We start from the raw sequence: 14,350 nt of genomic DNA, 5'->3' as shown, positions 1-14,350 counted from the left end.
CAGTGAGCACCAAAGCCCCACTGAAGCAAGTCTTGCCTCATAAGGGTGTCTTCAGCACAGAAGTTCTCCCACTGTAGACACAGCTGATTCTCACAGCCAATTGGCCTGGAGGTCAATTCCTCTAAGTGATACCTACAACAATCAAGGCTTAACTACAACAAGACTGTGCACAAAGCCCACAAAGGGGGTGCACCAAGAGTGTCCACCTCAGGTTATTGGGGAGGCTGAGCCACTGGGCCCTATAGGACACCTAGCACACAAAGCCACTCTACCAACACAGGGAAGCATAAAAAATGAGGAAACAAAGAAACAGGACACAAATGACAGAAAGGGAGGAAAGCAAACTACTGGATATAGAGTTCAAAACCACACTTACAAGGTTTTTCAAGAACTTTCTAGAAACCACTAATAAATGCAGTGAGACCCTCAAGAAATCTAGTGAGACCCTCGAGGTTATGATAAAGGACCAACTAGAAATTAAGCATACACTGACTGAAATAAAGGATATTATGCAGAGTTCCAATAGCAGACTAGAGGATCGCAAGAATCAAGTCAAAGATTTGAAATACGAAGAAGCAAAAAACACCCAACCGGAAAAGCAAAATGAAAAAAGAATCCAAAAATACAAAGATAGCGTAAGGAGCCTCTGGGACAGCTTCAAGCGCACCAACATCCGAATTATGGGGGTGCCAGAAGAAGAGTGAGAGCAAGATATTGAAAACCTATTTAAAGAAATAATGACAGAAAACTTCCCCTACCTGGTGAAAGAAATAGACTTACAAGTCCAGGAAGCGTAGAGAACCCCAAACAAAAGGAATCCAAAGAGGACCACATCAAGACACATCATAATAAAAATGCCAAGAGCAAAAGACAAAGAGGAAATCTTAAAAGCAGCAAGAGAAAGAAAGTCAGTTACCTACAAGGGAGTACCCATACGACTGTCAGCCGATTTCTCAACAGAAACTTTGCAGGCCAGAGGGGAGTAGCAAGAAATATTCAAAGTGATGAATGCCAAGAACCTACAACCAAGATTACTTTATCCAGCAAAGCTATCATTCAGAATTGAAGGTCAGATAAAGAGCTTCACAGATAAGGAAAAGCTAAAGGAGTTCATCACCACCAAACCAGTATTATATGAAATGCTGAAAGGTATCCTTTAAGAAGAGGAAGAAGAAGTAAAAGGTAAAGATACAAATTATGAACAACAAATACACATCTATCAACAAGTGAATCTAAAAATCAAGTGAATAAATAATCTGATGAACAGAAAAAAAAAATAAAAATAAAATATCAATAGAAAAAATATCATTGGGTGAGAACAAAAACAAAACAAAACACTGATTGGTATATCCATTTTATGCAAAACTGAGTCTTAAGCAAAGTCTATCGCAAGGGAAAGTCATCAGCACTTTGTAGACCAGTTTAATAAACCATTCCTATTAATTAGCCAATGTATTTTCACAAAGTGTAAGATCTGTGTGGTATTTTGAAATTATATGTGCTTTAAATCATCTGGGGGAAAAAAATTTTAAAAACAATAATTAAATTTCGTTTTGCTAGTTTGTTTAAAAAGTGAAATATCAAATAAAAGGAAAAGCAATCTCTTAATCCCTCAAAGACATTTTTAACTCAAAGTTATTTTCTTGGGTAACCCAAAAATACTGTTGTTTTTCTACACAGAAATGTCGAAATTATTTTTTTTAGAAGTTGGAATCATCTAATTTAAAAAAAATTTGTTTTCATCCCTATCCAGGTGGTTCTGTTGTTTGGAGTGTCAGCCTGCACAACAAAAGGTTGTGAGTTTGATTCCTGGTCAAGGCATATATCCAGCTGGCGGGTTCCATCCCCAGTCAGGATGCATGTGGGAGAGAACCGATTGATGTCTTTTCTTCCCTCCTTCCCTCCTTCCCTCCCCCGCTTCCTCACTCTCCCTCTAAAATCAATAGAAACATATCTTCAGGCGAGGATTTAAAAAAAATGTATTCAGGGCAACTTTTTTGGCTGATACTGTTAGCAAGTTAACATGTTTGAAGAAAAAGTCCCCTCAATAGGGATTGCTTTGAGTAATACACATTTTAATGATGTTAATTCTTCCAGTCCATGAACAGGGTATATGCTTCCAATTGTTTGTATCTTCCTCTATTTCTTTCTTCAATATCTTATAGTTTTCCAAGTACAGATATCTTATTTTTGTTGTTGTTGCTGCAAAGGAAAATGGGATTCATTTCTTTCTGAGAGTTCATTATTGGTGTAGTAAAATGTTAATTTTGTATCCTGCCACTTTGACGAATTCACTTATTAAATCTAATAGGTTTTTGGTGGATTTTTTAGGGTTTTCTATATATAATATCATGTTATCTGTGAATGACAGTTTTATTTCCTTCTTTCCAATTTGGATGCCTTTTACTTTTTCTTGTCTGATTGCTATGGGTAGAATTTCCAATACTATGTTGAATAAGAGTGGTGAAAGCAGACACCCCTGTCTTGATCCTGGGACAAGGTCGACACACTGTTAGCTTTTGCCTATTGAGTATGATGTAGGCTGTAGGTTTGTCATATATGAGAAATGCTGATTCCTCTATTATTATCTTGATCCCTCTATTCCCACTTTGCTGAGAATTTTTATTAAAAATGGGTGCTGATTTTGTAGAATGCTTTTTCGGCATCTACTGATATGATCATGAGATTTTTACCCTTCATTTTAATTATGTGATGTATCACATTTATTGAATTGTGAATACTGTACCAGCCTTGCCACCCCAAAATAAATCCCATTTGATCATAGTGTATCATCATTTTAATGTACTGATGGATCCAATTTGCTAATAATATCTTATGAGATTTTAGCATCTATGTTCATTAGGGATAAAAACAGTATGGAGTTTACCAAAAAAATTAAAAATGGAATTTCCATTTGACTCAGCGATCCCATTTCTGTGAATATATCCTGAGGATCCCAAAACACCAATCAGAAAGAATATATGCACCCTATGTTCACAGCAGCAATATTTACAATAGCTAAGGTCTGGAAACAGCCCAAGTGCCCATCAGTAGGCAAGTGGATTAAAAAAGCTATGGTACATTTACACAGTGCAATACTATGCAATTGTGAAAAAAAAAAGCAGGATCTATTACCCTTTGAGACAACATGGAGGGACTGGAGAATATTATGCTAAATGGAATAAGCCAATCAAAGAAAGATAAATATCACATGATCTCATTTATATATGGAATCTAATGAACAAAATAAACTGACCAACAAAATAGGTCCAGAGACATGGATGCATGGAACAGATTGACATATCTCAGAGGAAAAGGGGGTGGGGGGTCGGCAGGAAGAGATTAACCAAAGAACTTATATGCATATATACATAGCCCATGGACACAGACAATAGTGTGGTGAAGGCCTGGGGTGGGGTGGGGTCGGGGTGGAGGTGGGCAAAGGGGGATAAGGGGGGGGCGGGGGAAATGAGGGATATCTGTTAACATTGTCAACCATCTACATAAAAAGGCCTAAGTGACTGTTACAGCAGAATGACCAGAACAACCGGTCGCTATGATGTGCACTGACCGCCAGGGGGCAAACGCTCAACGCAGGAGCTGTCCCCTGGTGGTCAGTGTGTTCCCACAGGGGGAGTGCCACTCAGCCAGAAGCTGGGCTCACGGCTGGCAAGCACAGCGACGGTGGCGGGAGCCTCTCCTGCCTCCACCTCCATGGTAGCGCTATGGAGCAGCAAGCAGGCAGGTGGACATCCCCCAGGGGTCCCAGACTGTAAGAGGGCACAGGCCGGGCTGAGGGACCCCCCACCCCCTGCAAGAATTTCATGCATCGGGCTTCTAGTAAGAAATAAATTTAAAAAGTCCCCTCATATAAGTCAGAAAGAAACCTAATATGGTATCTGTATGTAGTAGTAAGTTGATGATAATAAACCAAGTCCTAAAACCAACCTGTCTATATTGTGGTCATTTCCTATTCAAAACACCTCTTAGGAGACTTAAGTTACGCAACTCTGATTCAGAAAATCAAATAAAAATTAGAACTTGGAGCTACTATTTTCAACTAATAGAATTTCATACAGGCACCCACAAAGACTGGCATATAATCTAAGTATATCATTCATTCAAGTTACATTTCAATGTCTACTATATACACACTACACAATTAACACTATCATAATTGGCTGGCCTGAATTTAAAATTTGCCAGTATTTTTTTTTCAATCTAGCAGATTCACTTTCACTCCAAAAAGGGACTTTGTACCTACCTTAAATACTGATTCTCATCCTCAAAAAAACAAGACTCGACATTTAGGAAACTCAAAATGACTCTGTAACAGTATGTGGTAGAATATTCTTACATTTATTTGTTACCATTTCATGTTTTGAATTGTTTTATAGCTAACTGTTGTTCCCTCTATCAGAGGTGCTTAGAAACCTACAATCTTACAAAAAAATTAATTTTCTGATTTCTCATTAAAAACTATCCCTCATTTCCTCCAATTTTTACATTAAAGATGAGTTCCACATTTGTACTCTAAAGTTTAGAAAAAGCCATGATCAGGCAGTCAAGTGTCAGTCTCTGCAACAACCCCTTGGTCTACCTACTTTCACTAGGTAAAAACCAGATTACCTAAATGTACCTACCTGGTTTACTATATCTTTTTATTTTTTTTATTTTTTTAATAAAAAAAATTGTATTTACTTAGAAACATTCAGAATGTCAACAAAACAGCTGCAACTTTCTTTTTTTTTTTTTTGCAATTACAGGGTGGTATTCAGTTAACAGAAAAACAATTATTTCGTATAAGCTGCATCAGAGACAACTGAAGATGAAAAGCTACCATCCCCATATATAACTAATTTGTGCTGTGCACCAACAAGAACCTGCTTTAAATTTCCATGCCAATTTACAACCCCCATATTGTACCAGGCAAGGTTAGTGGCTATTGAAAATACAACCAGGACAGGACTATCTAAAGACACATTCGGTAGTGTGTGTGTGTATTTTGGGTTTGGAGAAGGAATGTGGTAGTGATGGGCTAAGTGGTGGTGGGATAAACTCAAGAAAGCACAAATTTAAGTAGCTATGTTTAAATATATAGAGGGTTCCTTTCCTCCCCCTTTTTCAGTTCAGGAATTTATGTTTCATTGTGCTGCTTATTTAATGTCATTATATAAAAACTTATATTTTTACTTTTCCCCCCTCCCTCCATTCTTTCTGTTAATGATAGTGACAGTTCAGAATGTAGTCTGTGAAACTCCCTTTTTGGCAGCATCAGGCTTTCCTTTAGCTCAGTATGCAGCAATATCCTTTTCATATTTCTCCTTCAGCTTAGCAGCCTTCTTTTCATAAGGCTGCTTGTCATCTGCAGCAGTGTTATTCCACATCTCTCCCAGCTTCTTTGCAATGTCACCTATGGATAGGCCAGGATGCTCTCCTTTGATTTTTGGGCAATACTCAGAACAAAACAAGAAAAAGGCCGAAGAAGGCCTCTTGGGTTCATTGGGATCCTTGAATTTATTTTTTGTTTCCCCTTTAGGAGGAATATAAGTTTTCATTTCTCTCTCGTAACGAGCCTTGTCTGCCTTTGCCATGTCCTCAAATTTTCCTTTCTCCTTAGCAGACATGGTCTTCCACCTCTCTGAGCACTTCTTAGAAAACTCTGAGAAGTTGACTGAAGCATCTGGGTGCTTCTTCTTGTGGTCCTCCCAGCAAGTTTGCACAAAGAAAGCACACGATGACATTTTGCCTCTCAGCTTCTTAGGATCTCCTTTGCCCATGTTTAATTACTTTCCTCAGTGAGCACACAGTCACCCAGTGCCCAGCTGGCTCGCACTTGCCCCGGCGCTGTCTCTATGGAGCTCAATGTACTGCAATGGCTGTGAGAGCGGGAGCCAGACATGTTACTCTATCTTTTTAAAAACAATATGATGGTTGTAGATTTCTCAAGTAAGGCTTCTTGAAAGAATCAGGATATATAGATTTTTCTAGATTTATTAAATAAGGCTTCTTGAAGAGTTGTCAAAACTCAATTCTAAATTATTTAAAAAAGCAAACCAAAAAGGAGAAAACTAGCTGCTCCAAAACTGTAAAGGCTCAAAGATGGAATCATCACTTTAAGAAGTGAATTTTTAAAATTAGCCTTTTAGAGATACAATAGTCAATACATACCTAATACCACCATAAAATAGACTGTCATACCGTGAACTTTCACAGACTACATTCTGAACTGTCACTATCATTAACAGAAAGAATGGAGGGAGGGGGATAAGTAAAAATATAAGTTTTTTTTGTTTTTGTTTTTTTTTTAAATATATTTTATTGATTTTTTACAGAGAGGAAGGGAGAGAGAGATAGAGAGTTAGAAACATCGATCAGCTGCCTCCTGCACATCTCCCACTGGGGATGTGCCCGCAACCCAGGTACATGCCCCTGACCGGAATCGAACCTGGGACCCTTGAGTCTGCAGGCCGACGCTCTATCCACTGAGCCAAACCGGTCTCGGCAAAAAAATAATATAAGTTTTTATATAATGACATTAAATAAGCAGCACAATGAAACATAAATTCCTGAACTGAAAAAGGGGGAGGAAAGGAACCCTCTATATATTTAAACATAGCTACTTAAATTTATGCTTTCTTGAGTTTATCCCACCACCACTTAGCCCATCACTACCACATTCCTTCTCCAAACCCAAAATACACACACACACACACACACACACACACACACACACACAGTTTAGAAAATACAAAGCATATCATTATATGTCAAAAAATAAATTTCACCAAAGCTTCATGATTTATCAAAAGCAAGACAATCCACTGCTAAGCTATGAGCTACTAATACCAATTCAGACCTAATACATACACTGAAATTTGAATAAAATCAGTCACTGATCTGGTATCTCCAATTTTTTTCTAACAAATCTAATATTATAAACTGCAAACTATAAAAAATAAATGAGCATGAAAAATCATGGATGAAACTTAAATTACTGTTAATATAAGAATGTTTAAAAAATCTGTCCATTTTAAAATAAAAGTACTTTGCCATATAAACTGTTAAAATAAATAGTTTTTACAAAACTGTTTTTCCCACCACAAAAGTCCTTTTTGAAAGCAAAAATGCAATACTATCCAGTACTTTGGAATTTCCTGCTATTTATGAAACAGCTTAGACAAAATGCCTTTTTATTAAGTTGCAAAGAGATCCATGAAAACTCCAAAGAAACTGCTCTGACAAGTTCCAATAAGGAACGTCATTTGAGCAATTTGCTCATACGCTAAACAGCACTAGTCAAACTACCTTCTGGGCTTTGGTTTTAATCAAGCTTGTTAGTTAAGCTGGAGCTGACATCTTTTACATGACTCACCTAAATAAAATCTATATTAAATTAAGGATCCAAAAGATTGACATTTACCTACGACCATCCAGTAGATTACAATGTTCTATGCATCATATTAAATTTTACACACACACACACACACACACACACACACACCTTAGGACTTCAATGGCACGTACACCTATCTGCAGAAATATATATACATAGATTAATGGTTGCATCTCCAAGCCACTTTTCGAATATCTACCATAACCTCTAACTGCAGATACCATATGGTATAATTACTACACTGTGATATAGTTCAATATACTTGACACTCAGTCAATATTCTTTCCCCAAGACATTCTGACTATTTCCTAAATTTTTGTTTTCACCCTAAGTAATAAAATATTCTTGGATCAGTAACAGCAAACTGGCTGTTATCCGCAATGTAAGTTTCTCATTTTAAGATATAAAAATTTAAATAAACTCTATAACATTTGCCTCCTATATGCTATTAGAACGGCAACTCACCTTTCACTAATCCCTAACCTTACACTTTTTGAAAAATTTTATTTTCAGTTACAAGCGACATTCAATATTATATTAGTTTCGGGGGTCAGCGTAGCGGTTATACATTTATATAACTTACAAAGTGATCCCCCTGATACTTCCCATCTGACACCATACAGAGTTATTAAAATATTAGACTATATTCCTTATGCTGTACTTTATATCCTCGTGACTATTTTGTAACTACCAATTTGTACTTCTTAATCCCCTCACCTTTTTCACCCAGCCTCCCAACTCCCCTCCCATCTGGTAACTATCAAAATGTTCTCTGTATTTATGTTTGTTTGTGTTTTGTTTGTTCGTTTATTTTAATCTTTCAATTCCACATATGTTAAATCATACAGTATTTGTCCTTCTCTGTCTGACTTACTTCACTGAGCATAACATCCTCTAAGCATAACACCCTCTATATCCATCCATATTGTTGCAAATGGTAAGATTCCATTTTTTATGGCTGAGTAATATTCCATTGTGTGTGTGTGTGTGTGTGTATATCACATCTTTATCCAATGGAATATCAAAGGACACTTAAATTGCTTCATATCTTGGCTATTATAATTAATGCTGCAACTGAACACAAGGGTGCACATATCTTTGGATAAATACTCAGAAGTGGGATTTTTTTCATATGGTAGTTCAACTTTTAAGTATTTGAAGAACCTCCATACTGTTTTTCATAATGACTACACCAATCTGCAATCTCACCAAGAGAGTACAATGGTTCCCTTTTCTCTACATCCTCACCAACACTTACTGTTTACTAATTTATTGATGATAACCATTCTGACAGTTGTAAAATATCTCACTGTGGTTTTAATTTGCATTTCTCTAATTAGTAATGCTGAGCATCTTTTATGTCTATTGGCCATCTGTAAGTCCTCTTTGGAGAAATGTCTATCCGGGTGTCTTCTTGCCACTTTTTAATCGTATTGTGTTTTTTTCACCTTATACTTTCTTATTTCACAAAATTGAATTCAGCAGAATTCACCTAATAGTTACATTAAAGTGAGGGGGGGGGGGGAATCAATTTGATTCTATTTCTAGTTATTTTGGCCAATTATTTTGTGCTACCTTAAGAAGGACATCAGATCAATTCACTAACTAAATGTTCTCCTGACACCCAACAGATCTAAATACGTTACACCACTATTCATTGAATAAGCCTAACAATTATCATCCCTATTTCTATTCATATTTAGTGTAGTCCACGGTACACCAAACATCATCCCTATCCTACACTCAGCTTTCCTGTGTACTGCTATGGAAAGAATATAAGTACTGTCATTCTTACCAAAGTCCCTTCCAAAGATACAGATTCACAATGTGACATTCTTTTTACTTCTTTCCAAAATTACTCAAGAACAAATACAATATATTTTTTCTTTGTGAGTACAATTGACAATCAAGTTTACACGTGCATCCAAAAGTATGAAACCCAATTTGCAAATACAACCCACATAAATACTGGCTCTAAGGTATATAAAATCTAGACCCAAATACTGATATTTCAACCAAAACCTAGCTGCTTCCTACAAGAATAAATAGTGGGCTCTTTTATTCCTACATATTCCTACAGCACTAACTAAACCTAAACAGACAACTTTGTTAGCAAAGGGAACACTGATAACTGCATAAAAATAAATACATGTTTTGTTAAATATCTAATGACACCTATAATTATATGAACCAATTCAAACTCCACACTTCAACAGCAATGGCAATTTTAAAGATGCCCAAAGCACATTAAATCAATCGGGCAAATTTCACACCTCTTGGTGCTGCCACAAAACCAAAATTAGTGAGCTGGATGTAAGTCTGACCTGACAAGGCAATTCTTAAATCTTCCTTCCATCTAAAATAGCTATAGTAGTATAATACTATCAAAAATGAGTCCCACATATGTAATACTTTCAACAATATTTTTTTTAATGAATCCCTTCTTTAAAAAGCCAAAAGACAAATAAAAACATGCACATCCATTTAGTAAAAGTAGAGGTAAGTAGAATATCACAGTAGAATGTCTGAAAATTAGTCTGATACCTGAAAAATCAGGTTTTTGAAACTTGCCAGCAGTCCCACAATGCATTGGCCCTGTGCCATCATGGCCTGGTGCCAGGCTAATGTGGAGCCAACCTAAAAATAGCAGCCAAGCAGCAGAATACATAGGTCCTTATGACCTCAGCTTTATTTCCCTAAATCAAGGGAGGTTGGAGGGGAGGAGACAATTACAGGGAAAGAAAGGAGTGGAGTACATTCTCATCGTTGGTACTTCCTATCTCTTCCAATTTCTTGCCTTTTTCCCTATCACTCCCTCCTACTTCTCTCTCCTCCTACTCTATTCCCCCATTCCAAAAAAGGAAGGGAGAGAATAAGGGTAGTAAGGGAAGGAGGAAAGGAAGGAGGGAGGGAGAGAAGGAAGGAGGGGAGAAGCTGAAGCTCTGAGGCTACTCCATCTCCTGACTTCAAGTCTCACTTGATTCCACCATCATCACAAAGCAGACATTGGTCACTTCAGTCCTCAGTTTTACTGCAGGTCTGGAGAAAGTATAAGACAAAAGTTACACAGGTGATAATTGGGGGAGGGAAGGAAGAGAAAACTAGTAATGTTGGCAAGAGTACAAAATCTTAAGTACTAAGAAAGCTTAAAGAATGCTAAAGAAACAGGACACTTTAAAAAGTCCTTACTCAAATACAACAATCAATTATAAACTTCTGTTAACCTGAATTTTAAATGTTTATTTTATGACAAATACTTATAAAATTCATGACCACCATCTTTGTAGAAATGAGTTCATATAAAGCAGTAGCAAGATGCAAAGGTTCCACAATAACAAATTCAGTATGCTACCTTTGGACTTCTGCAGGCCTTTACCCAGACCAATAGCAACACTAGAAGAGACTCCAGGCTCTGCCCTTTACACTGAAATTATAAAATATCTATACTTCACATATAAAAAAGCTGGTCACTGTCAGCAAATATTTAACAGATACAATTCTAAATTGTACTGGTGTAATTAAATTAAGTACAAAAATTTAAACCTTGCTTCTGTAGACTTACTTTACATGCTATCTTTTAATCATATTTTCTGTATAATACCTTTCAACATTATGGATCTGACATCAATTAACAATGACAAATGCTTTAAGTAAACAGACTGTTAAATAAGCCAGGACCAGGCAATAAGTCACCTGAATTTTAAGCACAATAATTCACTAAATGAGCTTCCAATTTATGTGATCAGCTTATTCAGTTAGTAAGAGTTTCAATGTACTGGCAGGTTCTATTGCATCCTTCCAATTAACATCTTCCCAATAAACTCTCTTTTTTAAAGAATTTAAATCATCTTATCAGCAATAATTATTAGTATAATGTTTAATCATAACATTTAAAAGGTGCTTAAATGAGATATATTTCTTTAATATACTTTGAAAAATTGCCTTCACTGCATATACACCACAATTAGATCTAGCCTACATGTTATTCCTCATTTAAAAGTTTAAAATGTCTGATAGAAGATGATCAAAATCACCCCACACAACCTTCCTCCAAAGCTGAAACTCACTCATAAAAGGAATTTATAATGCAGGTTTTCAAGTCAAATTTTAAAAATACACCTTAAAAATCATAGCTATGGATACAAGTTAAAATTCTGGCCACAGTGAAAGACACTCTAGAAAGTAGCAAGAGACTATAAACCTAGAGATGAAACTTCTTTAGGTTTATCTTATGTAATGACTAGAGGCCCAGTGCATGAATTTGTGTACGGGTGGGGTCTGGCCAGTCCAATCGGGGTGGATCGGGGCCGGGCCTGTCAGAAGGAGGCAGTGGCTGGAGGTTAGCCAGCTGGCCTGCCCCTGATCAAACCTGATCAGGGCTGGGCTGGCTGGGGGAAGGGGCTGTGGGCGATTGGCTGAGGGGACCAGCCCCCAGTTGGGGTGGAGGGGGCCGATTAGAGGCGGGGCCGGCCATGGGGAGGGGGTGTGGGCAGGTCGGCCCCACCCCCAATTGGTGTGGGGGGGACAATCAGGGGCAGAGCTGGCTGGGGGGAGGGGTCACGGGTGGATAGGGGTGGTGGGGGCTGTTCAGGAGGGTTGGGGCTAGCCATGGGGAGGGGCTGTGGGCCATGGGCCAGCCAGCCCTGCCCCCAAATGGGGTAGGGGAGGCTGATGGGGGGGCCAGTGGCCTGGGGGAGGGGCCATGGGTGGTTGGCTGGCCGGCCCTACCCCTGATCGGAGTGGGGGGCCAATCAGGGGCGGAGCTGGCTGGTGGGAGGGGCCGCAGGCCCATCAGGGTGGTGGGGGCCATCAGGGGCGGGGCCTGCCGGGGGAGGGGCCACAGGCAGTTGATGGGCTGGCCCTGCCCCCTATTGGGGTAGGGGGCAGGCGATTAGGGGCAGGGCCAATGAAGGGGAGGGGCTGCGGGCCAATTGGGATAGTGGGGGCCCATCAGGGATGGGGTTGGCCAGCCAGCCTCACCCCCAGATCAGGCCAGTTCGCTGGCCACAGTGGGCGTCATAGTGACCAGTCATTCCGGGGTTATGGTTGCTGGCTTTTTATATATGTAGATGATGCATCACAGGTAGTACTAGTTAGACAGTAGAAGTACCAGTCAGACAGGCTGTTTCTAGCTCCATAATTTACCCTGTGTGACCTTGAACAAAAGTTACTAGCACTTTTTTCCTATGCTTCAGTTTCCTCATCAGTTAACATGAGAATAAAAGTGCTTCATAGGGCCCGACTGTGGTGGCTCAGTGGTTGGGCATCATCCTGTGCACCAAGAGGTTACTGGTTTTATTCCTGGTCAGGGCACATGCCCAGGCTGTGAACTCGATCCCCATTAGGGGGCGTGCATGAGGTAGCAGATCCATGATTCTCTCTCATCATGATGTTTCTATCTCTCTCTCTTCCTCGCTGAAAATCAATAAAAACATTTTTTAAAAAGTGCTTCATACCTCTGTTAAGAAATATAAAGTGTTGCGCTAGCCAGTTTGGCCTCAGTGGATAGAGCAACGGCCTGTGGACCAAAGGGCCCCGGGTTCGATTCTGGTCAAGGGAGCGGCCCCGGATTCGATTCCGGTCAAAGGAACCTATCTTGGTTGTAGGCTCCTCCCCAGCGAGCCCTGACAGGTCTCGTTGAGGAGGAAACCAATTAATGTGTTTCTCTCACATCAATGTTTCTGTCTTTCCCTCCCTCTTTCACTACCCTAAAAATCAATGGAAAAATATCCTCAGGTAAGAATTAACAACAAAAATAAAAAATAAATAAATAAAACATTTTAAATTATTTTAAAAGAAAAGAAATATACTCAAGAATAAGACAGTATGCCCTAGTCAGTTTGGCTCAGGGGATAGAGTGTGGGCCTGCAGACTGAAGGGTCCTGGTTTGATTCCAGCCAAGGGCACATGCCCAGGTTGGAGGCTCAATCCCTAGTAGGGGACATGCAGGAGGCAGCTAATCAATGATTTTTTCTCATCATTGATATTTCTATCTCTCTCTCCCTCTCCCTTCCTCTCTGAAATCAATAAAAATGTATATTAAAAAGAAATATAAAGTACTTGGAACAGTATCTGGCAATGGTTAAGTATAATGAAAGTGTTAACTGCTATTAGTATTAGTAACAAACAGGAGGCCTGGTGCATGGATTCATGCATCAGTGGGGTCCCTCAGCCTGGCCTGCGCCCTCTCGAAATCTGGGACCCCTCAGGGGATGTTGGACTGCCAGTTCCGGCCCGATCCCTGCAGGCCAGGCTGAGGGACCCCACGGTGCACCAAGACTCTAGTATGCATATAAGATCTTTGGTTAATCTCTTCTCGCCCTTCTCCCCCTCCCCTCTGAGTCATCAGTCTGTTCCAGGTTTCCTGAGCGTTGAGTGTCTGCCCCCTGGTGGCCAGTGCACATCATAGCAAATGGTCTAACAGTCAACGGTTGCTTAGGCTTTTATACAGATGATATTGTTGCAGCAGTATTAGGAGGCTCAGGTAAATTATGTTCAGTTCAGTGAAGAAAAGCACCAAATCAAAGAGGACTTTAAAATTAGAGAGGTCACTAAGTTTTGAGGTCACATCAATTATGTGAATAAAGTGTATCTAGGGGTTATGGGTATACCATTTACTGATGATGAAGGTGGAGGGACTGACAACACACTGAAAAATGTACAAAAACAAGTCAAATACAGACACTACTAGGTAAGTTTTCATAAACATACTAAATTCAGAGCAGTCAAAGCACTAAACTTTTAGTAAATTCTTGATTACATCGGTGTATGCATAATTTCATGTATATTCACACAGCTGTAATATTCAAATAGTTAGCAATCATAACTAACTTTTCCTGAATTTTAACCTCACTTTAGAACAGCTCTACAATTTCCAAAAATGTCTACAAATGTTTTACACTACCATGTATTTAGTATGCTAGAATCATTGCTTAACTGAAGCTATTAAGAATG

The 14,350-nt window shown here is 39.0% G+C and overlaps 2 protein-coding genes across 7 annotated transcripts in view; both read right to left on the bottom strand.

The window, feature by feature from the left end:
- ZSWIM6 (zinc finger SWIM-type containing 6) overlaps positions 1-14,350 on the bottom strand; it is a 217,013-nt gene that overhangs the window by 191,878 nt on the left and 10,785 nt on the right. The gene's annotated exons all lie outside the window — the stretch shown is intronic.
- LOC118656250 (high mobility group protein B1-like) lies at positions 4,743-6,273 on the bottom strand. The gene has a single exon (XM_036309325.1). It carries the CDS (start codon positions 5,778-5,780, stop codon positions 5,292-5,294), a length of 489 nt encoding a protein of 162 aa, XP_036165218.1. The 5' UTR covers positions 5,781-6,273; the 3' UTR covers positions 4,743-5,291.

Source organism: Myotis myotis, unplaced genomic scaffold (assembly GCF_014108235.1).
Source record: "Myotis myotis isolate mMyoMyo1 unplaced genomic scaffold, mMyoMyo1.p scaffold_m19_p_5, whole genome shotgun sequence".
NCBI classification, from domain to species: domain Eukaryota; kingdom Metazoa; phylum Chordata; class Mammalia; order Chiroptera; family Vespertilionidae; genus Myotis; species Myotis myotis.
Note: the sequence above shows the minus strand (reverse complement) of the source record. Positions and strands in the feature narration are given on the sequence as shown.

Excerpts from the sequence above, each read along its gene's own strand:
- LOC118656250 (XM_036309325.1), bottom strand. The coding sequence starts at position 5,780 with ATGGGCAAAGGAGATCCTAAGAAGCTGAGAGGCAAAATGTCATCGTGT.